Genomic DNA, 27,178 nt, shown 5'->3' on the forward strand with positions numbered 1-27,178 from the left:
AGGAAGGGATATAATGAAATTATTGATTAGATCTTTTCATAGGAACGATCCATTTTATTTGATTGATGGATCAAAGAACCAAACCTATTTTAATTCATTAAAAAAGAGAATGGTCTTATTCGAATTCGAAGCGCTTCGTGATCTTCAACCAATTATGTGCTTCAATATAATTACCTGGAGTAAGCGCTATAGCTTGTTTCCAATACTCAGCAGCTTGATCGGACCAAGCCTCCGCAATTTCAGAATCACCCTGTAAAATGGCTTGCTCTCCCCGGTCGGAATAGGCGGTTCCTTCCCTTAGAACCGTACTTGAGAGTTTCCTACCTCATACGGCTCATAAATTCATTCTTTTTGTGTCCTATCTTAATCTACCCTATGATAACTGAATTAGATTTTTCATAAATTTATCCCATTTTTTCTTGGGTTAACCAAAAGAAGTTTATTACATAAGTTTCAAACCCTAATTTTGATCAATAATTAGTTTGATCTTTTCTCCCACCTTCAGAAGAATGAAGCATAAATATCCCCTATATTGTTAGAATTTTCTGAAAGGTAACTATCTCGGTTTCATATATGAAATTCATATAGAATCTTTGAAAAAGACTTTTCTCCATAAGAAAAAAGAACTTACTATCTTTGGGATCTGATGCTACACCGCTGCTCCATACCTTAGGGGATCGACTCTATTACATAAGTTGATTCCTAACTTTTGTCCCATAATCATGACATAAGTAAGCAGTTCTTAACTGTATCGACCCAATAGCTCGCTAATTGATCTTTACGGTGCTTTCTCTATCAATTTGATCCTTTATCCATAGAGTATAGTATATAGGCCGTACTTTTTTTTATTCCTATTTTGGTTCTCGTGAAGTCTCTTTCCTTGCTACAGCTGATAAAAATCGTTGCTTTGGACGATGCATATGTAGAAAGCCTATTTATTTACTAGCCAATTTTCTCTTTTTTCCTTCGTTCTATAGTGGAGATAGTCGCACGTAATGACAGATCACGGCCATATTATTAAAAGCTTGTGGTAAGAATGGGTTTCGTTCTAGTGCACGGAAATAATATTCCAAAGCTTTTGTATGTTCTCCATTGCTTGTGTGTATAAGGCCTATGTTATAGAGTATATAACTTCGATCATAGGGATCAATTTCTGGTCGCGTAGCTTCATAATAATTCTGTAAAGCTTCCGCATAATTTCCTTCGGATTGAGCCAACATCCGTTACGGTCGTTCATTCTATTCAAAAAATCTCCGTTCCAGAACCGTACATGAGATTTTCATCTCATACGGCTCCTCCCTTCTGTGCATAGTACTAAGGGGAATAATCCATAGAATAAAAATGGAACTATTCTCATCTCATTATGAACTGAAAGGAGCTAGTATTTTTACAAGAAATCTCTAGCTAGCCTTCCCGCAAGAGGTTTTTTCTTAACACCAATCATATTAGTGCTAGATAGAAATGGTATCTCCAACAATTTCTTTGTCCTCAACGCCTCCTATTTCCAGGAATTAGTCACTTCAACGATCTTTGATGGTTATACGGGTATCCAAAGTACGAACGAGATGGATGTTTGTTGTCCCAACCATTTTTGTTAGTCCCGATACCGATAAGGAAAAGGGTAATTTATAACAAATATAACAAAGTTTTTGTGTTGTTGATTCCTATTCCTAGGTGTAGTGCTTTTTCCCCCTATGCTGCCTATTGGTACTAGTGAAGTAGGATTGACCTGCAATACAGAACCTATAGGTGTAACCTTTCGCTCAATACTAAAATCGACAATTGAAGCATCTGAGGCTGCATCAATCGAGGATACACGACAGAAGGAATTGTTCTATCTCCAAACTTCACCTTCACCAAGCGTAGGTTTATTTCAATAATTTGGTTCTTTTTATCCCGAACCGCCTCTCTCTCTCGTAAGACTGAGGTGCGGGCTAAAAAAAAAAGAAAAAAGAATCAAATCGCACCATCTCTGTAATAGGTAAATGCCTTTTTTTCTCCTGAAGTTGTCGGAATTATTCGTAATAAGATATTGGCTACAATGGAAGAGGTCTTATCAATAAAATTTCCATTTATACGAGATCTAGGCATAATTAGCAATCCATTCTATATTCTATAATTCTTTTCATTCCCCTCGGGGAAAATGATCCCACAAACAAAGGAATTTTACAGTACAAAATAACATAAAAACCGAATAATTTTATTCTAATAAATAGCTCGATATGGGCTTTCTGCTCAAATTGCCCACCTTTTTATTTGGACAACGAGAGATATGAAATATTTGAATCAGATTGGATTTCATTCCAATTTTTGAGTATACCAATGAGCAGAACTATTACTATTTCATCTAAGTTGAATAACTAAGAACTTTAGTTTACTAGGGATTCTGATAACTCGAGAAGTTTTAATTTGGTTATGATCCAAAGAGAAAAAAGAATAGAATAATCAATCCATGATAAAATAGAGTAGAGTAACCGTACATTCTGTTTGCATAACGTGTATACGTCACGCTATACAATCGAAATAGAAAAATAATTCACGAATTTGGAATATATCCGTGGGGTAGCTGATGAGAGAAGTTGTTGTTGAGAAATATGAAATTGGAAAGGAATTTTTCCTATGGAACCTGTGATCAGTCGTACCTGTATGGCAGTAATATTAAAAACTCGCTATTCATTCAGTTTCTAGCCAATAATAAGATTATGTAGGAGAGATGGCCGAGTGGTTGAAGGTGTAGCATTGGAACTGCTATGTAGGCTTTTGTTTACCGAGGGTTCGAATCCCTCTCTTTCCGGTTCTGTTAATTTAACAACGTTATCGACCACTATATATCAAATCAAATAACAATTCATACCATTATTCCAGCAATAAGACTCTTCTCTTATTTGATATAAATTCTCTATTCCTAATTACTGTGGTACGTAAAATACAAATATCCGAAAGAGCAAAAAATCAAAAATCCTACTGTTGATCCATTTGTGATATGTGAATGATAAAAATGCGGATTAAGGCCCTTAGATCTATTTAGTTTCGTGAAAAGGGTTCCAAATTCTATGAACCTATCTTTCTTATTTTCGTTAGGTTCAAGTCTGACGAGAATAATATTCTACGACTAACAACTCGTTTATTTTCAAACCGATCCATTTACTATCTATTATTTGATTTACTACTCCTTTATATTGGAATGAGTCAATAGTCAAATGTTTTGGCAATTCCTCGTGGGCAGCTGAAGCAATAGAATTTTGAATTAGACCTTTTGATTTTTGGTTATCCTTCGTAGTAATAATATCTCGGGGTTTGCAACGATAACTTGGTATATCCACTATACGACCATTAACTAAAATATGTCTATGGTTAACTAATTGCCTGGCTCCAGGAATGGTCGCAGCCATACCCAATCGAAAAAGGATGTTATCCAAACGCATTTCAAGTAGTTGTAGTAAAACCTGACCTGTTGACCCTTTGGCTTTTCCAGCGATATGTACATATCTAAGTAATTGTCGCTCTGTCAGACCATAATGAAAACGCAATTTCTGTTTTTCTTCTAGACGAATACGATATTGCGATCTTTTACCAGAACGCAATTGGTTTTTAAGATCACTTCCGGATCTAGGTCTTTTACTAGTTAGTCCTGGTAAAGCTCCCAGACGGCGTATTTTTTTGAAACGAGGTCCTCGGTAACGAGACATAAAGACTCCTTTTTTATTTTATTGAAATTTCATTTTACACAAAAAATCGTAATTAAAACTGAACTAAAGGATAAACAAAGCAAAATCCACTAAAGTACTACAACTAAAAAAAATAGATTCTATCAATATCTGTATTTTTTGTATATATTTTTTGTCTATATATATTTTATATATATATATATATGTATATATAAATATGTATATATAAGATAAGGATAGTAAGTTGAGGCTCTGTTTGATGATTTGTTCGGTAAAGATCTAATTGTTCTAATCCATTATTTATTAATAGTTAATAGTTGATTTATTACTAGTTGATTTTTTAATAGTTGTAAGTTACCACGACATAATAGATCAGCGATCCAGCATTTCATTTGGAGAAAAGGAGAGGAGAGATTATCAATCATAGAAAAATTGATAGAGAAAAAGCCGGCTATCGGAGTCGAACCGATGACCATCGCATTACAAATGCGATGCTCTAACCTCTGAGCTAAGCAGGCTCATATAACAGAAATAGTCTTACTAATAGTGTATAGGAATACAGAAAAATGTCGGATCTTTGCTATTATATTAATCTTAGCTATTAATTTCATATGAACTCCACGAAAACTATAACTATATAGTTTATAGTTCCATAGTTACAAGTTCTAAACTATAAAACTCTAAATAAAATAAAAATAATATAACATATATTATGAATATATATATTCTATACTAGAATTATATATATTATATATATATAAAATAATATATATAGTATAATAATAGTATATATATAGATAGTATATATATATATAGTATAATAATAGTATATATATAGATAGTATATATATAGTATAATAATAGAATATATTCTATTCTAAAAATAATTAGAAGAAATTCGAATTTGCATTCTATCATTATAGAAATTTTCTATTCTCAATTTCGAATAAATAAATTTAGAATAAAATTTGACTATACACTAATTATACATTAAATTATAATTATCTAAAATTAGAATTAGACTATAAAATTCTATAATAAATATTATTATAAATATACATTAACATATACATTCTATTTCTATTTTATTTAGATTTATCTCATTTTTTTTTTTTGAATAAAAAAATATTCTAATACTTAGAATATTTAAGAATAGTTAAGTTAAGAATATAATAGCATTATATTTCATTAATGAAAATATATATATATGATCATATCAAATGAAATTGGAAATTCTGATTAGAAAAAATCTAATTTTGCTTAAAGCTTAACTAAAGCAGTTATAGGAAATTATGCTAATTAAATTATAGCGGATCAGTCCTAATAAAAGAATAAGATAAGGATACAGATACAATCGAAATTCGAATAAGACATTATTCTGGTTTCGTTTGGAAAAGGAGTAGATAACAAGAAAAAAAAGAATGAATATCGAACGTTACAGTATTATAAATAACACTTTAAAAATGAAAGAGAGAGAGAAAATATATGTCGGATATATTTATTCATATTGAATTGCAAATACATCAATGATAGAATTATTTCTGATTGAAATAAATAAGGTTTATCCAATAAAGATGAACTGATAGAGGATGGTCAAAAAAAAAAAATAGCAAAATCTACTTTTCGATATAGGAATCATTATCTAATAAATTAAATTCAATGGTTTCCAAATAAATAAATAAATGAAAGAGATGGATGAAATTACAAATGGATCTCGGTCTAAAAGAAAAAGGAAAGGGGATATGGCGAAATTGGTAGACGCTACGGACTTGATTGGATTGAGCCTTGGTATGGAAACCTGCTAAGTGTTAACTTCCAAATTCAGAGAAACCCTGGAATTAAAAATGGGCAATCCTGAGCCAAATCCTTATATTTTGAGAAAACAAGGGTTTATAAAACTCGAATAAAAAAGGATAGGTGCAGAGACTCGATGGAAGCTGTTCTAACGAATAGAGTTGACTACGTTGCGTTGGTAACTGGAATCCCTTTATCGAAATTACAGAAAGGATGGCCGTATATACCTAATACGTACGTATACATACTTACATATCAAACGATTAATCACGACCCGAATCCATATCATATAATATATTTATATTATTAATGTTTATTAGGAAATTATGAATGATTATGAAATAGGAAATTCTGAAAAATTGCAGAAATGCATTCCAATGGAAGTTGAAGGAAGAATCGAATATTAAGTAATCAAATCATTCATTCCAAAGTTAGGTAGATCGTTTGAAAAACTGATTAATCGGACGAGAATAAAGAGAGAGTCCCATTCTACATGTCAGTCAATACCGGCAACAATGAAATTTATAGTAAGAGGAAAATCCGTCGACTTTAGAAATCGTGAGGGTTCAAGTCCCTCTATCCCCAAAAAAAAGCCCATTTTACTTACTAAGCTAAGTCTTTATCCTATTTTTTTAATCAATGGTTCAAACACAATTCATTATCTTTTTCATTCATTTTACTCTTTCACAAATGAATCTAACCAAACATAAATCTTTGGATTTTATACCATACAAATGAACATATATATATAGGCAAGGAATCTCTATTATTAAATCATTCATAATTCATATCATTATCCTTACATTTACTAAGTCATATTTTATACTATTTTTTTTTTAGTTACTTTAATTGACATAAGTACAAGTACTCTACTAGTATGATGCATAAGAAATGGTCGGGATAGCTCAGTTGGTAGAGCAGAGGACTGAAAATCCTCGTGTCACCAGTTCAAATCTGGTTCCTGACACAACAGAAAAAATGTATCGGATAAATATTCATCTAAATTAATCGAGATGGATCGGGATTCGGATACATATTCGTTAATAGTCTAGAGTATGATCCATATTTATTCATCTAGGTATATAGATATATACACCCATTTTTAGAGATGGGTAAAAAATATATGTATGGTTATGGTAAAGAACAAAGTGAGATTTTGCTTTCCTTTCTTTTTTCTTTCTTTTTTCTTTCTTGTTTGTGTATACTGTGCTTTCTCTCATTCAAACAAAAAATGTAAAGTCTTCATATATAGATCAAAAAGAGTAGTTGATATATAGATCAAAAAGAGTAGTTGAAGGCTAAGAATAAACAGAATGCATTTCAAACACAGTACAAATCAAATCCGATCCTTTTTCATTTATTAATTTCGTATTTTCTTTTCTATTTAATTTATTCTATTTCTTCATTCTTGCTTACGTTACTTTCCTGGGTTCATCTAAGTGATGTACGCGGTACAAAGTTCATGGTACAGAACTCTTTTGATTCATCCTATTTTTTCTGCTCATCCGAACGAAATGAATATGAGATTTTCCAAATTAATTGGGTAATATAATATCAATCAAGCCCTTTTTAGCTTAGCCTATCTATAATACGAATTAGAGTCCAGTAGTTATTCTCTTTCATCTAAAACAGAACGTAAAAATCTTCCTTGACTTGAATGAAATCTGGAGTCGTGTCGTATAAGTGAACATTAGTTTCTTATCATTCAATGAGCATCTTGTATTTCATAGAAATTTGGGGTGATATAATCCTTACGTAAAGGCCAGCCTATCCAACTTTCCGGCATTAAGATACGTTTAAGGCGTGGATGATTATCATAAGAGATTCCCAACATATCATAAGATTCGCGTTCTTGAAAATCAGCACTTCTCCAAATCCAGAAAACAGACGGGATTCTAGGATTATCCCTTGGAGCAAATACTTTTATGCATACCTCTTCTGGTTTATCTATACCATACTGTATTCTCGTAAGATGATACACACTAGCTAAAAATCCGCCTGGTGCTACATCATAGGCACACTGAGAGCGTAAATAATTGTAACCATATACATATGAAATGACAGCAATGGAGTCCCAATCCTCGGTTTTTATTTGTAGAGTCTCTATTCCTCGGTAATCAAAGCCCAAAGATCTATGAACTAGCTCATGCTTGACTAGCCAATCAGATAAACGATCCTGCTGCATTGTCTTGATCTCTCCCACATTTTTATAAGTATTTCACATTTACAATGAAATTTGTACAGATTGACCTGCTGTTTCTTATTCTGCACAAAATAACCCTGCCTGATTCACTAATTCGTAAGAAGATACTGAACTTTTGGATTTGAAAAATGTTTCAGAAGATATCTCTGAAGTTGATGGTGATTGATAGAGCAATCCTTGATCGTAATTTCCAGTATGAGTACTGCGTCGAACATAAAACTTGTGATTGGTAGTAAAACATCGATTTTCCTGTTGAGATACAGTTCTATCTTCAATTATTTCTCGGGATATCTTCTTACGAAGTTTTGTTATAGCATCTATAACTGCCTCTGGTTTAGGTGGACAGCCCGGCAAATAAACATCCACAGGAATTAGCTTATCGACTCCCCGAACAGTACTATAAGAATCAGTACTGAACATCCCTCCGGTAATAGTACAGGCTCCCATAGCAATGACGTATTTTGGTTCAGGCATTTGCTCATATAATCTCACTAAGGAAGGAGCCATTTTCATTGTCACTGTGCCAGCTGTTAAAATTAGGTCCGCTTGCCTAGGACTTGATCTTGGTACCAATCCATAACGATCAAAGTCGAATCGCGAGCCTATTAATGAAGCAAATTCAATGAAACAACAACTGGTACCATATAGAAGCGGCCATAAACTGGAGAGTCTTGACCAATTTGAAAGATCATTCGATGTAGTTGAAATAACTGAATTGGGGGTAGTTTCATCAAGTAACGGAAACTCAATCAAATTCATAACTGTCTCAATGTAATCTTTTCCTTCCTTTTTTTTTTTATTGTCCGAATATTCAGTTAAGACCATTCCAATGCTCCCTTTCGCCATGCATAAACTGAACCAACAATTGGGATAAGCACGAAAATTAAAGCTTCGATAAATACAGATACACCCAATACATCGAAACTCATTGCCCATGGATAAAGAAATACCGTTTCAACATCAAAAACAACAAAAACTAGAGCAAACATGTAATAGCGGATTCGGAATTGTAACCAAGCGTCCCCCATGGGTTCTATACCCGATTCATAACTGGAGAGCTTCTCTGGTCCTTCTCTAACCGGGGCTAAAACTCCTGAAATTACAAATGCCAAGATAGGAATAACGCTTGATATTATTAGAAATGCCCAGAAAATATCATATTCGTGAAGCAGAAACATAAATGTACTCCTAATTAATGGGGAATATGCTGAATTATTCGATTCGAGTTGGCATTGTAAATTCTTGATTTTCCTAGGTGAAATTAGAATGGATTTTGATCAACTCAAAGTGCATAGTTTAGAGTTTGGTTGCAATATGGCATGTCTTGTTTAAGGATTAATCCAACAGAATCCCGATTACGTTTTTGATTTCGATTCTCTTTAGATATGGTGTAGACCTAAGGCATTTTTCCACAAACAAAACTCTCTCACCTCACGTTATCTCGATCTATTTATTCTCTATAAAAAAATTGCTCTATCCTTTACTCTTTAAATTTTAATTTTTAAATAATAACTAAAAAAAGGAATTGAATTAAATACTAAACATGTATAAACTAATACAACCTAAACCTAACCTAATAGAATATTCTATTACTAATACTAATCTAATTAATGTAATCTAATAAATAGTAATACTATAACTAGGTTTCATAACTATGAAACATAATGTTTTTTTATTCTATATTTATTTTATATTTAGAAATAGAAAGTCGAAAAGAAACTTTCTATTTATTAGTTCTATGTTATTAGTTAGTTTAAATAACTATGTATTTAGTATTTTTAAAAAATTCTATGTATTTGTATATTCTATGTATTTGTATAATACATATAGAATGAAAATAATATAATTAAATAATGAAAAATAGCAAAATATTCATTATAAAAACTGATAAAAGGATTTGCAGTAGTCATAGGAGAAAAAATGGCTAGGGATTTATAGCATATTCTATTCATATCGAAGTATTTTTTTTCATTAAAATCCAGGTAAAGGATCATTGCTTCTATTGATTTGATACAAATAGGAATACGTAAATATAATCTAATGGATCGAACAATTTTTCTATTTTCTTTCTTTTTCTTGTCCTAGATTTAACACATACCGAACTGATTAGATCCATTGGAATGAATTATTGTTTTTTGTCCCTATTTATTTACATAGGCATGTGGTAATGTTTTCATTTCTATGAAACGAACCAACCGTCCAGCCCAGTCTATAAACAAGTACTAATGAGGAAATGAAAACGATACTAAACAAAAATGGAATGTCTATACAAAAATCGAAAAATAGAATGTATTAGGGCTATACGGACTCGAACCGTAGACCTTCTCGGTAAAACAGATCAAACTGATTATTATCAAAATGATTCGAACTGTTTCAAAGACCCAACATGCATTTTGTTGCATTGGGCTCTTTCATCAACTGATGTAAAGATCAGTTAGTCCACCATATTTTTCTTTACAGGAAGATAATGAGATGGTTCCATGTGCTCTGATTCATTATTTGAATTCGGATCTAAGAGCAATACCAAAGTGTTTCAAAGAAGGGTTACCTTGACTTAGGTCTGCCTTCGGCCTTGATCAACCTAAAGTCTCTATCGTTCCACTACAAGAGTCAAATATGAGACTTCATACACCTTAAAGTTCATAGGACGAAAAGAGGTTTTTTTGAGGCCCTTATACTCATTATGCCTAGCATTGAATGCACTGGGTATTTACCTTATCAACTATCAAATCAATGACAGGTTCTATTTGATTTGGCACCTAAATTCGCACCAGAATCGGACCGAACCCACCTAATGTCAGGCTATTGTTCTCTCGAATCTATAGAGTAAGACATTGATTTTTCAATAAGATCAATTATGTTCCTTGCATAATAAGCTCCCTTGAAAAGCATTGGCGCACGTGTAAACGAGTTGCTCTACCAACTGAGCTATAGCCCTTGTTATAGACATCTTAACATATAGATAATTTCTTGTCAAGATGGATATTCTCCAATTCCACACGATAGCTCTCTGATCTATTAACAGTAAACGGATTGGTATTGCTTAGAAATAATATTCTATCTATAATCATCGAAGTGATAGATCTTCTTTTGTGGTGATAAATTACCTACTTAACTCAGTGGTTAGAGTATTGCTTTCATACGGCGGGAGTCATTGGTTCAAATCCAATAGTAGGTAGAACTTATTAGATACCGAAGTCAATGCAATGGTATCTAATAAGTTTTTCTACCCATCTTATTTTTTTCGTTGTATCAGATTAGACTTGATTGTCTTCAATTGGCAGAATCAAAATGTGGTGTATAATAAAGAACTTCTAAAAAAAGAACTTATAAAAAACGTCTTTTGATTTTTTTGATGTATTGATTGATGTATTGACTTGACTAGTAGGAAATAACATTGACAGCCTCTACTCGTGTCCTAGCCCGTCTGAGAGCTAAATTTGCTTCAATTACTTGTCGTTTACCTTCAGCTTTACTCAAGTTAGCTTCAGCTATTTCAAGAGCTTGTTGAGCTTCTTGCGGATCAATGTCAGTACTCATCTCCGCATCATTTCCTAAAATGGTGATCTCATTATTACCTATTCTAGCAAAACCACCCATCAGAGCCACCGTTAACCATTGGTCGTCGCGGCGTATTCTCAAAAGACCGATATCTACAGCCGTGGCAATAGGGGCGTGGTTTGGTAATACACCAATTTGGCCACTATTAGTAGATAAAATGATTTCTTTTACTTTTGAATCCCAAATAATTCGATTAGGAGTCAGTACACAAAGATTTAAGGTCATTTCTTCAATTTGCTCTCCACTTCTAAGTTCATAGCTTTCGCGGTAGCTTCATCGATGTTACCCACCAAATAAAAGGCCTGCTCGGGCAGACTGTCTAATTCTCCGGAAAGTATCAGTTGAAACCCCCTAATTGTTTCCGCAAGACCAACATATTTTCCTGGAGAACCAGTAAATACTTCTGCCACGAAGAAGGGTTGTGATAAGAAACGCTCAATTTTTCGTGCTCTTGCTACAGTTAAACGATCCTCCTCGGATAATTCATCCAACCCAAGAATAGCTATAATGTCCTGAAGTTCTTTGTAACGTTGTAAAGTTTCCTTAACTCTTTGCGCAGTTTCATAGTGTTCCTCACCAACGATCCGAGGTTGTAACATAGTTGACGTTGAATCTAAAGGATCCACTGCTGGATAAATACCTTTGGCAGCTAATCCTCTTGATAGTACGGTAGTAGCATCCAAATGGGCAAATGTCGTGGCAGGAGCAGGGTCAGTCAAATCGTCCGCAGGTACATAAACTGCTTGGATCGAAGTTATAGATCCCTCTTTGGTAGAAGTAATTCTTTCTTGCAAAGAACCCATTTCTGTACTAAGGGTGGGTTGATAACCCACTGCAGAGGGCATTCTCCCTAATAAGGCAGATACTTCTGATCCGGCTTGTACGAAACGAAAGATATTGTCGATGAATAGAAGCACATCTTGTTCATTAACATCCCGGAAATATTCCGCCATAGTTAGCGCAGTCAAACCAACTCTCATACGAGCTCCCGGCGGTTCATTCATTTGACCGTAGACTAGAGCTACTTTTGATTCTGCAAGATTTTTTTCATTAATCACTCCGGATTCTTTCATTTCCATGTAAAGATCATTTCCTTCACGAGTACGTTCCCCTACTCCGCCAAATACGGATACGCCTCCATGAGCTTTGGCAATGTTATTGATCAATTCCATGATGAGTACTGTTTTACCTACTCCAGCTCCCCCAAATAGTCCGATTTTTCCTCCACGGCGATAAGGAGCTAAAAGATCTACCACTTTAATACCTGTTTCAAAGATTGATAATTTCGTATCTAACTGTATAAAAGCGGGCGCAGATCTATGAATAGGAGATGTTGTGCGAGTATCTACAGGACCTAAATTATCAACAGGCTCCCCAAGAACATTGAAAATTCGTCCGAGAGTAGTTCCGCCGACTGGCACACTTAAAGGAGCTCCCGTGTCAATCACTTCCATTCCTCTCATCAGACCATCTGTAGCACTCATAGCTACAGCTCTAACTCGATTATTTCCTAATAATTGTTGTACCTCACAAGTAACATTAATTTGCTGACCGAGAGTATCTCGACCCTTAACTACCAAAGCGTTATAAATATTAGGCATCTTGCCCGGGGGAAAAACGGCATCCAGCACTGGGCCAATAATTTGAGCGATACGCCCTAGGTTTTTTTCTTCAAGTGTGGAACCCCCAGGACTAGAAGTAGTAGGATTGATTCTCATAATTATAATAAAGTAAAATATGTCGAAATTTTATTTGGAATAGTGCCACAAATCGAAAATAAATGTCCGATAGCAAGTTGATCAGTTAATTCAATAAGAGATAAATGGGAGATAGAACTCTATTTAGTTGGTACCACCCAACCGAATCCGATTCAATCATTTACTCATTCAATGAGTCAATTTTCAAGTTCATCCAATCTTTTTTTTTTAGAAAAAAAAAATGGGATTTTAGTAGATGAAATCAGGAGTAAATGTGTTTTATTTCTCTATCATTATAGAAAAAAGATCCATATTAAATTATATTACCTATGGAATTCGAACCCAAACTCGATTTATGATTTATTATTTCGATCTCATTGTCCATTGTTCCTTATTTTTTCTTTTCATATGGATTTCTATCTTTACATCCTTTCATGGATGAATTATGTCTATTTTCACATCTAGGATTTACATATACAACATATATTACTGTCAAGAGGGAATTTTCCTCAGTATTTAGATATTGAGATCCAAAATAAGAAATAGATTCAAATCAAAATAAGAGAGGGATCAATTCAATTCTCAACTTGCAAAACAAGGATTAGGATTGGATTGGGTTGCGCTATATATATCAAAGAGTATACAATAATGATGTATTTGGTGAATCAAATACATGGTCTAATAACGAACCATTTTAACATAACATTTTTTTTTAATGAGTTGATAATATTAACTGAATATTTTTTGAAAGATTTTTGTCAAAGATTTCATTCATGCCTAATCCATATCGAGTAGACCTTGTCGTTGTTAGAATTCTTAATTCATGAGTTGTAGGGAGGGACTTATGTCACCACAAACAGAGACTAAAGCAAGTGCTGGATTTAAAGCTGGTGTTAAAGATTACAAATTGACTTATTATACTCCTGAATACGAAACCAAGGATACTGATATCTTGGCAGCATTTCGAGTAACTCCTCAACCTGGAGTTCCGCCTGAAGAAGCAGGGGCTGCGGTAGCTGCCGAATCTTCTACTGGTACATGGACAACTGTTTGGACTGATGGACTTACGAGTCTTGATCGTTACAAAGGACGATGCTACCACATCGAGCCTGTTGTTGGGGAAGAAAATCAATATATTGCTTATGTAGCTTATCCTTTAGACCTTTTTGAAGAAGGTTCTGTTACTAACATGTTTACTTCCATTGTAGGTAATGTATTTGGGTTCAAAGCCCTACGAGCTCTACGTCTGGAGGATCTGCGAATTCCCCCTGCTTATTCAAAAACTTTCCAGGGCCCGCCTCATGGTATCCAAGTTGAAAGAGATAAGTTGAACAAGTATGGTCGTCCCCTATTGGGATGTACTATTAAACCTAAATTGGGATTATCCGCAAAGAACTACGGTAGGGCGGTTTATGAATGTCTACGCGGTGGACTTGATTTTACCAAAGATGATGAAAACGTGAACTCACAACCATTCATGCGTTGGAGAGACCGTTTCCTATTTTGTGCCGAAGCTATTTATAAAGCGCAGGCCGAAACGGGTGAAATCAAAGGACATTACTTGAATGCTACTGCGGGTACATGTGAAGAAATGATGAAAAGGGCTATATTTGCCAGAGAATTGGGAGTTCCTATCGTAATGCATGACTACTTAACTGGGGGATTCACTGCAAATACTAGTTTGGCTCATTATTGTCGCGATAATGGTCTACTTCTTCACATCCACCGCGCAATGCATGCAGTTATTGATAGACAGAAAAATCATGGTATGCATTTTCGTGTACTAGCTAAAGCATTACGTATGTCTGGTGGAGATCATATTCACGCTGGTACAGTAGTAGGTAAACTGGAAGGGGAACGTGAGATGACTTTGGGTTTTGTTGATTTATTACGTGATGATTTTATTGAAAAAGACCGTAGTCGCGGTATTTTCTTCACTCAAGATTGGGTCTCTATGCCAGGTGTTTTGCCCGTGGCTTCAGGGGGTATTCATGTTTGGCATATGCCTGCTCTGACCGAAATCTTTGGAGATGATTCCGTACTACAGTTTGGTGGAGGAACTTTAGGACACCCTTGGGGAAATGCACCTGGTGCAGTAGCTAATCGTGTGGCTTTAGAAGCGTGTGTACAAGCTCGTAATGAAGGACGTGATCTTGCTCGCGAAGGTGCTGAAATTATCCGTGAAGCTTGCAAATGGAGTCCTGAACTATCCGCTGCTTGTGAAGTATGGAAAGAGATCAAATTCGAGTTCGACCCGGTAGATAAGCTAGATAAATAGAAATAGAAAGATAAAAAATAAGTGTGCATAATTCAGTAATTGCTCTTTGTTCTCCTAATTGATTGCAATTAAACTCGGCCCAATCTTTTCCTAAAAAAAAGGATTGGGCCGATACTTCCTATACTCATCCTATACTTCATATAGTATATGCAGTATTTGCATATATCTTTCATTTCATATATACAGACCTTTTAACCATAGATATATACAAGATATACAAGTATATACAAGATCTAAATACAACGAAGACTAAATAACTCCATATTTCGATTTTATATTTTTATTGTCGGATCCATAATTAATCCCATGGATCCTTAGGATTGGTGGATATTTTATATCTCGTAATTTCAGGCCTTAGATTAAGCTAAAGGAGGGACTCCCCCTATACATTCTACTCATCCTCTATATTGTCTTTTTCGTTCCATGTTGCAATATATAAACTTATTGTTTGATTATACGATACAAGGTTATACGAGAACGAATTCTTTATTTATTTATAGAAAGAAAGAACTATTTCTCTTTTCGATGAGAATTTTTATATGACATGATAGAAACCAGTCTTTCTATTTTTTTGCAATTCAAAAAAAAAAAAATAGATTATCTATATCTATCCATATATGGATATAGATATTGACGTGATACCCCTTATTTCAAGAAAGAGAATCATTTCTTTAAATACTAACTCATTATAAATAAATACTAACTCATTAGTAGTTAACAATTAGAATCATTGGATTCATATGTTTAATTATGATAGGAAATAAAATAGTAAAATGATTGTTCATCGAATGACTATTCATCTATTGTATTTTCATCAAATAGGGGAGGGGGCAGGAAGACTCTATGGAAAAATGGTGGTTCAATTCTATGTTCTCTAATGAGAAGTTAGAACATAGGTGTGGTCTAAGTAAATCAATGGAAAGTCTTGATAGTATTGGGCATACCAGTGGAAGTGAAGAACCCATTCTAAATGATACGAAGAAAAAAATTCCTGGTTGGAGTGATAGTGTCAGTTATAGTTTCAATAATGTTGATTATTTATTTGATATCAGGGATATGTGGAGTTTCATCTCTGATGACACTTTTTTAGTTAAGGATAAGAATGGTGACAGTTATTCTGTATATTTTGATATGGAAAATCTGAGTTTTGAGATTGATAATGATAGTTCTTTTCTGAGTGAATTAGGAAGTTTTTTTTCTACTTTTTTGAATAGGGGGTCTAAGAAAAACAATCACTACTATTATCATTACATGTATGATACTCAATCTAGGTGGAATAATCACATTAATAGTTGCATTGATAGTTATCTTCGTTTTGAAGTCAGTATTAATAGTTCCATCTTAGGTGGTACTGACAATTCCAGCGACTGTTACATTTATAATTTCATTTGTACTGAAAATGTAAGTGGTAGTGAAAGTGGAAGTTCTAGTATAAGAAGTTCTAGTATAAGAACTAGTAAAAATGGAAGTAAGTTCAGTATAAGAGGAAGATCTAATGATTTAGATATAAATAAAAAATACAGACATTTATGGGTTCAATGCGAAAATTGTTATGGATTAAATTATAAAAAATTTTTTCGGTTAAAAATGAATATTTGTGAACAGTGTGGATATCATTTGAAAATGAGTAGTTCAGATAGAATCGGAGTTTTGATTGATCCGGGTACTTGGGATCCTATGGATGAAGATATGGTCTCTATGGATCCCATTGAATTTCATTCAGAAGAGGAACCTTATAGAGATCGTATCGATTTTTATCAAAGAAAGACAGGTTTAACTGAAGCTGTTCAAACGGGCATAGGTCAATTAAATGGTATTTCTATAGCAATTGGGGTTATGGATTTTCAGTTCATGGGAGGTAGTATGGGATCGGTAGTAGGTGAGAAAATCACCCGTTTGATTGAATATGCTACTAATCGATCTCTACCTGTCATTATTGTGTGTGCTTCTGGAGGAGCACGCATGCAAGAAGGAAGTTTAAGCTTGATGCAAATGGCTAAAATATCTTCTGCTTTATATAATTATCAATCAACTAAAAAGTTATTCTATGTATCAATCCTTACATCTCCTACAACCGGTGGAGTAACAGCTAGTTTTGGGATGTTAGGAGATGTCATTATTGCTGAACCTAATGCGTACATTGCTTTTGCGGGTAAAAGAGTAATTGAACAAACATTGAATAAGACAGTACCCGATGGTTCACAAGCGGCAGAGTATTTATTCCATAAAGGCTTATTCGACCCAATCGTACCACGTAATCCTTTAAAAGGTGTTCTGAGTGAGTTATTTCAGCTCCACGGCTTCTTTCCCTTGAATCAAAATTCCAAGAATGAAAGTATAGCGCCAGATTAGCTTCAGTTATTTTATTTGTAGCGAACAAGTATTTAGTTTATCGTAATAAAAAAACAAAGAAAAACGTTCCTTAGTGACATAAGTTTCAATTTTTAGTAAGAGTCAAAAGTTTCGGATAATTTTTTTTCTTCCAGATCTATTTTTTTCTCTTACCTCTATTCATGATTAGGATTAGGAATTATGAACCCTCTATCAAGAGGATAAAAAAGTGAATTTATCCTTCCGCGGAATTCTAATTGTAAGAAATAAAAAGAATTTTATCTGGCCTTCTTACGTATTAATAGAGACAATAATGAAAAATATCAAAATAAAAAGAAATAGAAAATATGGAATAGAAGTGATTTTATTTCGCTCTCTATCGATAACCCTTCTTTTTTACTATGAATTTCTGTTTTGTTTGTTGGATCAGATTATTTAATTTAGAGTCGCGAATTCATAAATTCATAATAAACTATTTGATTTTCATAATAAAAAACTCCTTTTTAGTTAATAATAATTTATTATTTAATAATTATATTATTTAATAATTATTTAGTTAAAAAAAAATTCCTTACCTTATTTGTTAATAAAAAACTCCTTACCTTATTACATTAGATTAGAAAGAAAGAATATAAGGATGGCAGAAGAATAATAAAAATTTTTAAAGCAAATTATCATATCTATATTTGTGTAGAAAGATGAATAGGTACACTTAATTTAGTTCTACATTTTAGCATTTATTATTTGAATTTTATTATTTAAAATTAAAAAAGTTATTTTATATTATTTACTATTTTTTTTATATTATTTATTTATATTATTTACTAAATTACATTTATATATAATTTATATTTTTATATTATATTAAAATATTTATATATAATATATAGTTAATTATCTTATATTATCTTATATTTATATTATATATATATACTATATATATATATATATACTATATATATTATATATATATATACTACTTAACTTACTTGCGAAATATTATATTATTTTTCAGACTTTATTTTATATAAATCACAATAGTCAATATTACTTATAATAGATATACTTATCATATCATAAGATATCTTTCTAATGGATACAAATATATAGATACAAATATTAAATCGAGGCACCCATTCTATGACAGATCTCAACTTACCCTCTATTTTTGTGCCTTTAGTAGGCCTAGTATTTCCGGCAATTGCAATGGCTTCTTTATCTCTTCATGTCCAAAAAAATAAGATTGTCTAGATCCGATGGGACCAAATCTTATCAATTTATTTCAACACTCGATCATAATACGGACGGATATTTATTTAGTGTAATATGGTATGATATGTGAGTATTTCGACACACAAATGAAAGAACAGTTATGCATGCGCGGATACATGATATACGCATAAATGCATGTATATGCTAGGTATAGCTGGTTAAAAAGAAAAATGCATTAACGAATATTTTGATTTAATAGAAAGTCAATGTATCTAACCAATTACTCCACATCAGAATAGTGCTAGTTTTTGAAAGTTACTTCGGGATCAAGAAAGGTAAAGTCAAATTAACAAATTCATTTGGGTTATTCTCTCAATTCCAATCGAATGCAACTGGATCTAGTATAGTATGAATTGGCGATCAGAACATATATGGATAGAACTTATAACGGGGTCACGAAAAACAAGTAATTTTTGCTGGGCCTGTATCCTTTTTTTAGGTTCACTAGGATTCTTACTGGTTGGAACTTCCAGTTATCTTGGTAGGAATCTGATATCCGTATTTCAATCTCAGCAAATTGTTTTTTTTCCACAAGGGATCGTGATGTCTTTTTACGGGATTGCGGGTCTATTCATTAGCTCCTATTTGTGGTCCACAATTTTGTGGAATGTAGGTAGTGGTTATGACCGATTCGATAGAAAAGAAGGAATAGTGTGCATTTTCCGTTGGGGATTTCCTGGAATAAATCGTCGCATCTTCCTTCGCTTTCTTATGAGAGATATCCAATCAATCAGAATTGAGGTTAAAGAGGGTCTTTCTCCTCGTCGTGTCCTTTATATGGAAATCAGGGGCCAAGGGGCCATTCCCTTGACTCGTACTGATGAGAATTTGACTCCACGAGAAATTGAACAAAAAGCTGCCGAATTGGCCTATTTCTTGCGCGTACCGATTGAAGTATTTTGAATGAATTGAAGAATAAAAGTTTTCTCAGCATGGGGAAAAGAACTCGCTAATTCCTTTTTTAATACAATTGAAGTCTTTTCGGAATGTTCATTTGAATAAAACATATTATATTATTCTATTTCTCCGTGCCCTTGTCGCGGCGACTCACATAGAATAAAACAAAAAAAGCAAGAGGACGTATATGGAATAACTATAATAAACTAATTATAATAAACAATAAACTAATTATAAATTATAAACAACTAATATACTATAAGTATAAACTATACTATAATTAATTAAGAAAAGAAGAAAATTTTAGTATAACATTTGTATACAAAAAGTATTTCATATACGTATAGATCCCAACTCAATTCTTTTATACTTGAAAATTTCTACTAAAAAAAAGTCAATAAGTAGGGATTCATCCAATATATCTGAACATTTATTTCGCAATACAAAATTCATCTCATCTTTTTCTTTTTTTCGGCCAAGATTTTCAATTGATACCTTATCTTATTTTCCTGTATTGTAGCTAGATGGTGAAACATTTCGAAATAATTAATTGATCCGGGGAGGATTCATTTCTAAATCCGATTCGTAATTTTATTAAGTGGATTTTCGAGCATTCATCGAAAGGAACAAATGAAGATGCAATTGCTTCGAATTTGTCCAATTGAGATATCTTGGAATAATATTTTTTTTTATTTTCAGGACCCTTATTCTATTTCTATATTCCTTCTAGATCCAAGAACTAAACTAAATTATTACATACACAAAAATAAAATAGAAATAGAACCATAGGTTCAATACCTTGTTATAGAACTCGTGCTTTAGAGAAATATCATATAGAGTCAACTAATGAATAATGAAGCGGGTTCATTAACAATTCAATTCACAGATAAAAAATGAAAAAAAAGAAAGCATTGCCTTCTTTCCCATATCTTGCATCTATAGTTTTTTTGCCCTGGTGGGTCTCTTTCTCATTTAATAAATGTCTGGAACTTTGGGTTACCACTTGGTGGAATACTAGGCAATCCGAAACTCTCTTCAATGATATTCAAGAGAAAAACCTTCTAGAAAGATTCATAGAATTAGAAGAACTCTTTCTGTTGGACGAAATGATAAAGGAGTACCCGGAGACACATATACAAAAACTTCGGATAGGAATACACAAGGAAACGATACAATTGGTCAAAACACATAATGAATACCATCTGCAGATCATTTTGCATTTCTCGACAAATATAATCTGTTTCGCTATTCTAAGTGGTTATTTTATTCTGGGTAATGAGGAACTTGTCATTCTTAACTCTTGGGTTCAGGAATTCCTATATAACTTAAGTGATACAATAAAAGCTTTTTCGATTCTTTTATTTACTGATTTATGGATTGGATTTCACTCGACCCATGGTTGGGAACTCATAATAGGTTCGGTCTACAACGATTTTGGATTGGCTCATAACGATCAAATTATATCTGGTCTTGTTTCCACTTTTCCAGTTATTCTAGATACAATTGTGAAATATTGGATCTTCCATTATTTAAACCGTGTATCTCCTTCGCTTGTAGTCATTTATCATTCAATGAATGAATGAAGAACTTGATTGATACCAGGGGATCAATCAAATCAGAATCTTTCTTCCTCTATCATTTTCAATCTTAGTTAATTCTTTATATTTATACCTGTTCAAGGTAGTCGTCCTATATTCCAGTACAACTATTCCAGTACAATGGCAGACTCGTGCATAGGGAACTATACTAGCTACCTATCTAATTTATTGTAGAAATTCCGGGATTCATGATTGGACATGCAAAATAGAAATACTTTTTCTTGGGTAAAGGAACAGATGACTCGATCCATTTCTGTATCGATCATGATATATGTAATAACTCGGGCATCTATTTCAAATGCATATCCCGTTTTTGCGCAGCAGGGTTATGAAAACCCACGAGAAGCAACTGGACGAATTGTATGTGCCAATTGCCATTTAGCTAATAAGCCCGTGGATATTGAAGTTCCGCAAGCTGTGCTTCCTGATACTGTATTTGAAGCAGTTGTTCGAATTCCTTATGATATGCAACTGAAACAAGTTCTTGCTAATGGTAAAAAAGGGGGTTTGAATGTGGGTGCTGTTCTTATTTTACCCGAGGGATTCGAATTAGCCCCCCCTGATCGTATTTCTCCCGAGTTGAAAGAAAAGATAGGAAATCTGTCTTTTCAGAGTTATCGTCCTAATAAAAAAAATATTCTTGTGATAGGTCCTGTTCCCGGTCAGAAATATAGTGAAATTGTCTTTCCTATTCTTTCCCCCGACCCTGCTACGAAGAAAGACGTTCACTTCTTAAAATATCCCATATATGTAGGTGGGAACCGAGGAAGGGGTCAGATTTATCCTGATGGTAGCAAGAGTAACAATACAGTCTATAATGCTACATCAGCAGGTATAGTAAGCAAAATAGTACGTAAAGAAAAGGGGGGATATGAAATATCCATAGTTGATGCATCGGATGGACGTCAAGTGGTTGATATTATACCTCGAGGGCCAGAACTTCTTGTTTCCGAGGGTGAATCCATCAAGCTTGATCAACCATTAACAAGCAATCCTAATGTAGGAGGGTTTGGTCAGGGAGATGCAGAAATAGTGCTTCAAGATCCATTACGCGTTCAAGGCCTTTTGTTCTTCTTCGCATCTGTTATTTTGGCACAAGTTTTCTTGGTTCTTAAAAAGAAACAGTTTGAAAAGGTTCAATTGTACGAAATGAATTTCTAGGTCCAGAGATTTCTTAGCATCAAGTTGGTAAAAAGCATCGATTTCGTGTCGATCGATACAATTATGTATGATCAAAAAATTCTGTAAATCCTCAAAATTCTGTAAATCCTTTTGCTTACTTTGTTTATACTATTTTTGTTTTGTGGGACGTCTGGAATTCAGTACTTGTATCCCATTTTGGGTAAAAGACAATAGGCATATAATATAAATAAATACAAAAGAAGAGAATACAAGGCAAGGATGGGAAAAAGGAACAAATACTTTTAGGAAGGATTACTAGTCTTCCGAATCTTCTATTCGACACAAGAAAAGGGTGAAAAATCCTTTTCTTGTGTCGTCTTGTATCGAAATACTAATCACATTTTTTCCTATTCTTCAAAGATTACTATTCCTTCTTTTCCGGGTCTATCGGAACTCCTTTGTTTAGATTCATAAGAAGTAGTGGACAAACAAAGGGAAAGAAAGGATTATGGGGGAGTAATTTTTTGAGTGAATAGAACTTCTTCACTTATTTCATTTCTTCATTTATTCAATTAAGTTAAACTTATAACTTAGACAAATTATTCAAACAAAAAAAACTTTTATTGTTCTTGTTGAAGGGAGGATTTTTTTTTACGAAGATCCTAATCTATTATCTGATCAGAGTTTTTTTTTTTTGAGTAGTTTTGATTAAAGTTCCATTAGTTTAGTCTAGAAATGATTTGCAGGATGTCTCATCCGTATAAATCCATATAAATATAATATTATACATATAAATATAATATTATATTGGATTATCTAGAAAATCGATTGATTCCTTCTTTCTTCTTGTTTCCTAAGAGTGAATATATTATGTGGGAAGGGCAGGGACTATGAATCAATCGATAGATTCAATTCTTCACAAACATCATTAAGAAACAAAAGAATAGAGTGGAGTGGTTTTGAACATCAGAGCAAAGGATCTATTTTGTCATTTCTACGAATAGAATATTTTGATTATGTTGACTGGATAACTAACCAATTTAATTTGTAGGTTGTGGAATAGATCAAAATCTCATTATAAGGGTAAGAACTCAGCGGGCCCTTTCCGTTCTAAATCAGACAAAGGAGGGTAAGGACCCGCTAAGTTCTTACTTTTTCAGGTCTACAATACGGCCCATCCGATTACTAGTACTAGAGAGATGAACCCAACCCGGAATATGAACCGTAAAAGAAAACACCTATTAAACCGATCACAGGAATACCAGTTACAGTACCTATCAGCCAAAGAGGAATCCTTCCAGTAGTATCGGCCATTTCTCCTACTTTCCTCCACATTTCATCAAGTGGTCATGCTAGACACAAAAACAGTCATGGATAATTATGAAGATGGTATCTTTCCGAATGGGATAAGAGAATTCCTACTATTCTCTTTCTTTCAATTGAAGAAATAATTGGAAAATAAAACAGCAAGTACAAAAATGAGTAATAAACCCCAGTATAGACTGGTACGATTCAATTCAACACTTTGTTCATTCGGGTTTGATTGTGTCATAGTTCTTTAATTTGAATTAGGTTTATCGTTGGATGAACTGCATTGCTGATATTGACCCCAAAAAAGAAACGGTAGGTACAGCTAGTCCGTGAACAGCCAACCATCGCACTGTAAAAATTGGATAAGTTCGATCTATGGTCATTGAGGGCCTCCTACTTCTAAAAGGATCTACTAAATTCATCGAGTTGTTCCAAAGAATCAAAACGGCCGGTTATCAATGGAATCCCTTGTCGGCTTTCCGTGAAATACTCGTTTGGACGAGGACTTCCAAACACGTCGTAAGCTAACCCCGTACTGACGAATAACCAACCCGCAATGAATAGGGAAGGTATAGTAATGCTATGAATAACCCAGTATCGAATACTGGTAATAATATCAGCAAAAGAACGTTCTCCCGTGCTTCCAGACATGCTGAGCTCCACAAATTTTTGTACATTCAAAAAAGGGAATCGATTCCGTGAAAGATGAAATCAGTAAATAGAAAACTACTGATATTGTATCTTTGTGAGATCGTCAATTTTGTACCAAAGGTGTATTTCGAGTATACCGAATCAGTATAGCTATCCTTCCTCTGGCACAGCAACGCAGCCTGGATCGGTACCGAACTGCTACACAATTCCTTTTTTCTTTTTTTGTTCCTTGTCTATGGATAACTATATGTATGTTATTTCATTAGATCAATAGAAAAATGGATCAATAGAAAACTCTCAAATTTTTTAAAAAGTTTCCCTTATGGGTTTCGTAATAGAAAGTCAAAATATTGGGAAAATGTAAGTCAATGATCAATGGGTTCTACTAATTCATTTTATGAAAGATATTATCATATTCACACAATTCCATTAGAGCGAAATCTATTCCTTTTTTTGGTTAAAAGTTTTCTTTCATTTCAAGTAATAGGTTGGTATAATAGAAATTGGTATAATTATAATATAATAAATACAAAACAACTAAAATAAAAATAACTAAAACAAGAATTCTAAATAAAAATTTTTTAGAATATATTAAATATAGAATATATTAAATATTTAAATATATAGTAGATAAGATCTAATGAAAAAAGAAAACAAAAATCAATATTCGTGATGTAATCATTGTTGGATTAGGTCCAAGACAAGGATTCTTTCTTGAACGAACTACAAGTATGGAACTCTATGATATGGAAAGACAGAATATAGAACCTAAAAGGATAATTGAAGTGGTTCGTCGTCGAATCGACTTTTTGACCCCCAAAACAAAAAGAATAAAAAAAAGTAAATTCAAGTAAAAGTTTTCGTTTTTCGATAGATCCTTTCGATGGATCGTGGAACGCTTTTTTCTTATTATTCGATATCTTATGGGGAATTAACTAACCTATTACTATACTGAATGCAAGTAGTTAAAATTAAAATAAGCAATAAGGTAGTATCAGGCCATTCGCCCCCCCCCAAAAAATGGATTAGATCCTATTGAAAAAGAAAAGAAATGATCAAAAAAATTGAAGTTATTTGCAAATGAAATTCTTTCATTCCAAATAAAATGAAATTTCATTTTTGAATGAAATTACACGACACACTTCTTATTACTATTCCTTTACTCAACTCACAAATTGCACAAAGAATCTGTTGATTCGGAATCACAGGATTGGTCGATGGTACATTTGATGAATCAATTTTTTTCTACCTATGTCACTCTATCTTTTTTTTTAGTATTATCTATAATGACTGATGAATTATTAATTTTCCATTGGAACTAAACTAATTCTTTTAATTTAATTGGTTTTTATTACCCTCGTATCTGGGAAAAATGGAAACTTAGGTAAGTGTTTTATCAACATATGTAGCAAAAAAACATATCTAATTTAGCCCTTTCATGCTTACTATAACTAGTTATTTCGGTTTTCTACTGGCTGCTTTAACTATAACCCTAGCTCTATTTATTGGTTTGAACAAGATACGACTTATTTGAAATGACTTAAATGGATAATTCATAAAAATATTTTTCGGGGATCTCGAGTATTCTATGGTTCTTTCCCGCACTCATTGCCTTGGTCATTGAGATTCACGGATAATTCAGATTAATATTTAGGGATAGATCTTACCTCTTTTTTTTATCCCCTTAAACAAACCGAAATGATTGAAGTTTTTCTATTTGGAATCGTCTTAGGTCTAATTCCTATTACTTTAGCAGGATTATTCGTGACTGCCTATTTACAATACAGACGTGGTGATCAATTGGACCTTTGATTGAGTAGAGTAACATTTCTTTTTTTGATTGACCTCCTCCTTGCAGGGGGTCATTGCAATTCAACTTTGTTTTGTTAAGTTAGTTTATTATGATTCGATATAAGATAGACGGAATCACGCTCTGTAGGATTTGAACCTACGACATCGGGTTTTGGAGACCCGCGTTCTACCGAACTGAACTAAGAGCGCTTTCAAAAGAAAAAAATATTTTTTTACCATTTATAACGGATTTAGCATACGTATAGTATCCAAAAATTCAAGATTATGTCCCATTTTAATTGATCTCAATTAATCCCTCGTTACTGCCCATAGGAGAAGTAATAGGTAGGGATGACAGGATTTGAACCCGTGACATTTTGTACCCAAAACAAACGCGCTACCAAGCTGCGCTACATCCCTTTTCAAAATTGTTGTACAGTGTCATTGTACAAAATCCGTGTCTTGTTTTCCACATCATTATTTTATCCTACATTTATATACAACTTTATTGTCATTTCTTCTTTTTGGTTTCATATAATAAAAGAATTATATACATCTGAAACCCAACCTAACGTATAAAAAAAATGAATATTTATCGTTAATGCTCGGGAGGAAGGGGTTCTTTTTTTTTTTTTCTTTTGGGGGGACATGAAAATCTCATCTATTGGTTCATTCTACATATCTACTTTAGTTAGGAATTCCGCGTAAAAATAAATACAAATGATCTTGAACTCCAGCATCTGACCATATATGTATTACAATAAAGAAGGAGGATTTTCAATGCGAGATATAAAAACATATCTCTCTGTGGCACCTGTGCTAAGTACTCTATGGTTTGGGTCTTTAGCGGGTCTATTGATAGAAATAAATCGTTTATTCCCCGATGCCTTGTCATTCCCTTTTTTTTAATTTGAGTTATTGATATGTGAAGATGAGTTATTGATATGTGAAGAAATGAAGAAATAAAATTCCACATGACGTGACTCAAATTTAGCCTCCGCTTT

The 27,178-nt window shown here is 33.3% G+C and overlaps 20 protein-coding genes and 8 non-coding genes across 28 annotated transcripts; 13 read left to right on the plus strand and 15 right to left on the minus strand. All coding sequences in view use genetic code 11, as the record gives it.

Annotated features, from left to right (window-relative positions):
* Positions 1-115: 115 nt before the first annotated feature.
* On the minus strand, positions 116-2,091 carry ycf3 (hypothetical chloroplast RF34). Its single transcript has 3 exons — positions 1,960-2,091; positions 993-1,220; positions 116-274 (listed from the first exon to the last, which is right to left on the minus strand). Exons 1-3 carry the CDS (start codon positions 2,089-2,091, stop codon positions 116-118), a joined length of 519 nt encoding a protein of 172 aa, YP_003433976.1.
* A 616-nt stretch (positions 2,092-2,707) lies between these two features.
* trnS-GGA lies at positions 2,708-2,794 on the plus strand. Its single transcript has one exon. It is a non-coding gene; the product is annotated as a tRNA-Ser (tRNA).
* Positions 2,795-3,083: 289 nt separating this feature from the next.
* rps4 (ribosomal protein S4) lies at positions 3,084-3,689 on the minus strand. The gene has a single exon. It carries the CDS (start codon positions 3,687-3,689, stop codon positions 3,084-3,086), a length of 606 nt encoding a protein of 201 aa, YP_003433977.1.
* A 424-nt stretch (positions 3,690-4,113) lies between these two features.
* trnT-UGU lies at positions 4,114-4,186 on the minus strand. The gene has a single exon. It is a non-coding gene; the product is annotated as a tRNA-Thr (tRNA).
* A 1,218-nt stretch (positions 4,187-5,404) lies between these two features.
* trnL-UAA lies at positions 5,405-6,047 on the plus strand. Its single transcript has 2 exons — positions 5,405-5,439; positions 5,998-6,047. It is a non-coding gene; the product is annotated as a tRNA-Leu (tRNA).
* A 309-nt stretch (positions 6,048-6,356) lies between these two features.
* trnF-GAA lies at positions 6,357-6,429 on the plus strand. The gene has a single exon. It is a non-coding gene; the product is annotated as a tRNA-Phe (tRNA).
* A 738-nt stretch (positions 6,430-7,167) lies between these two features.
* Positions 7,168-7,647, minus strand: ndhJ (NADH-plastoquinone oxidoreductase subunit J). Its single transcript has one exon. It carries the CDS (start codon positions 7,645-7,647, stop codon positions 7,168-7,170), a length of 480 nt encoding a protein of 159 aa, YP_003433978.1.
* A 75-nt stretch (positions 7,648-7,722) lies between these two features.
* ndhK (NADH-plastoquinone oxidoreductase subunit K) lies at positions 7,723-8,490 on the minus strand. Its single transcript has one exon. It carries the CDS (start codon positions 8,488-8,490, stop codon positions 7,723-7,725), a length of 768 nt encoding a protein of 255 aa, YP_003433979.1.
* ndhC (NADH-plastoquinone oxidoreductase subunit 3) lies at positions 8,481-8,843 on the minus strand. The gene has a single exon. The coding sequence runs from the start codon at positions 8,841-8,843 to the stop codon at positions 8,481-8,483; it is 363 nt and encodes a 120-aa protein (YP_003433980.1).
* A 1,115-nt stretch (positions 8,844-9,958) lies between these two features.
* Positions 9,959-10,603, minus strand: trnV-UAC. Its single transcript has 2 exons — positions 10,568-10,603; positions 9,959-9,995 (listed from the first exon to the last, which is right to left on the minus strand). It is a non-coding gene; the product is annotated as a tRNA-Val (tRNA).
* Positions 10,604-10,769: 166 nt separating this feature from the next.
* On the plus strand, positions 10,770-10,842 carry trnM-CAU. Its single transcript has one exon. It is a non-coding gene; the product is annotated as a tRNA-Met (tRNA).
* Positions 10,843-11,046: 204 nt separating this feature from the next.
* Positions 11,047-11,451, minus strand: atpE (ATP synthase CF1 epsilon subunit). Its single transcript has one exon. It carries the CDS (start codon positions 11,449-11,451, stop codon positions 11,047-11,049), a length of 405 nt encoding a protein of 134 aa, YP_003433981.1.
* Positions 11,448-12,944, minus strand: atpB (ATP synthase CF1 beta subunit). Its single transcript has one exon. The coding sequence runs from the start codon at positions 12,942-12,944 to the stop codon at positions 11,448-11,450; it is 1,497 nt and encodes a 498-aa protein (YP_003433982.1).
* An 823-nt stretch (positions 12,945-13,767) lies between these two features.
* On the plus strand, positions 13,768-15,201 carry rbcL (ribulose-1,5-bisphosphate carboxylase/oxygenase large subunit). The gene has a single exon. It carries the CDS (start codon positions 13,768-13,770, stop codon positions 15,199-15,201), a length of 1,434 nt encoding a protein of 477 aa, YP_003433983.1.
* An 843-nt stretch (positions 15,202-16,044) lies between these two features.
* accD (acetyl-CoA carboxylase carboxyltransferase beta subunit) lies at positions 16,045-17,553 on the plus strand. Its single transcript has one exon. It carries the CDS (start codon positions 16,045-16,047, stop codon positions 17,551-17,553), a length of 1,509 nt encoding a protein of 502 aa, YP_003433984.1.
* A 1,119-nt stretch (positions 17,554-18,672) lies between these two features.
* On the plus strand, positions 18,673-18,783 carry psaI (photosystem I subunit VIII). The gene has a single exon. It carries the CDS (start codon positions 18,673-18,675, stop codon positions 18,781-18,783), a length of 111 nt encoding a protein of 36 aa, YP_003433985.1.
* A 369-nt stretch (positions 18,784-19,152) lies between these two features.
* ycf4 (photosystem I assembly protein ycf4) lies at positions 19,153-19,707 on the plus strand. The gene has a single exon. The coding sequence runs from the start codon at positions 19,153-19,155 to the stop codon at positions 19,705-19,707; it is 555 nt and encodes a 184-aa protein (YP_003433986.1).
* An 887-nt stretch (positions 19,708-20,594) lies between these two features.
* cemA (chloroplast envelope membrane protein) lies at positions 20,595-21,284 on the plus strand. Its single transcript has one exon. The coding sequence runs from the start codon at positions 20,595-20,597 to the stop codon at positions 21,282-21,284; it is 690 nt and encodes a 229-aa protein (YP_003433987.1).
* A 213-nt stretch (positions 21,285-21,497) lies between these two features.
* petA (cytochrome f) lies at positions 21,498-22,460 on the plus strand. Its single transcript has one exon. It carries the CDS (start codon positions 21,498-21,500, stop codon positions 22,458-22,460), a length of 963 nt encoding a protein of 320 aa, YP_003433988.1.
* Positions 22,461-23,612: 1,152 nt separating this feature from the next.
* psbJ (photosystem II protein J) lies at positions 23,613-23,735 on the minus strand. Its single transcript has one exon. It carries the CDS (start codon positions 23,733-23,735, stop codon positions 23,613-23,615), a length of 123 nt encoding a protein of 40 aa, YP_003433989.1.
* Positions 23,736-23,856: 121 nt separating this feature from the next.
* Positions 23,857-23,973, minus strand: psbL (photosystem II protein L). The gene has a single exon. It carries the CDS (start codon positions 23,971-23,973, stop codon positions 23,857-23,859), a length of 117 nt encoding a protein of 38 aa, YP_003433990.1.
* Positions 23,974-23,995: 22 nt separating this feature from the next.
* Positions 23,996-24,115, minus strand: psbF (photosystem II cytochrome b559 beta subunit). The gene has a single exon. The coding sequence runs from the start codon at positions 24,113-24,115 to the stop codon at positions 23,996-23,998; it is 120 nt and encodes a 39-aa protein (YP_003433991.1).
* Positions 24,116-24,131: 16 nt separating this feature from the next.
* On the minus strand, positions 24,132-24,383 carry psbE (photosystem II cytochrome b559 alpha subunit). Its single transcript has one exon. The coding sequence runs from the start codon at positions 24,381-24,383 to the stop codon at positions 24,132-24,134; it is 252 nt and encodes an 83-aa protein (YP_003433992.1).
* A 1,438-nt stretch (positions 24,384-25,821) lies between these two features.
* petL (cytochrome b6/f complex subunit VI) lies at positions 25,822-25,917 on the plus strand. Its single transcript has one exon. The coding sequence runs from the start codon at positions 25,822-25,824 to the stop codon at positions 25,915-25,917; it is 96 nt and encodes a 31-aa protein (YP_003433993.1).
* A 164-nt stretch (positions 25,918-26,081) lies between these two features.
* petG (cytochrome b6/f complex subunit V) lies at positions 26,082-26,195 on the plus strand. Its single transcript has one exon. It carries the CDS (start codon positions 26,082-26,084, stop codon positions 26,193-26,195), a length of 114 nt encoding a protein of 37 aa, YP_003433994.1.
* A 115-nt stretch (positions 26,196-26,310) lies between these two features.
* trnW-CCA lies at positions 26,311-26,384 on the minus strand. Its single transcript has one exon. It is a non-coding gene; the product is annotated as a tRNA-Trp (tRNA).
* Positions 26,385-26,520: 136 nt separating this feature from the next.
* On the minus strand, positions 26,521-26,594 carry trnP-UGG. The gene has a single exon. It is a non-coding gene; the product is annotated as a tRNA-Pro (tRNA).
* Positions 26,595-26,954: 360 nt separating this feature from the next.
* On the plus strand, positions 26,955-27,083 carry psaJ (photosystem I subunit IX). The gene has a single exon. It carries the CDS (start codon positions 26,955-26,957, stop codon positions 27,081-27,083), a length of 129 nt encoding a protein of 42 aa, YP_003433995.1.
* Positions 27,084-27,178: the final 95 nt, after the last annotated feature.

This window comes from Typha latifolia, chloroplast, assembly GCF_019914945.1.
Source record: "Typha latifolia chloroplast, complete genome".
NCBI classification, from domain to species: Eukaryota; Viridiplantae; Streptophyta; class Magnoliopsida; order Poales; family Typhaceae; genus Typha; species Typha latifolia.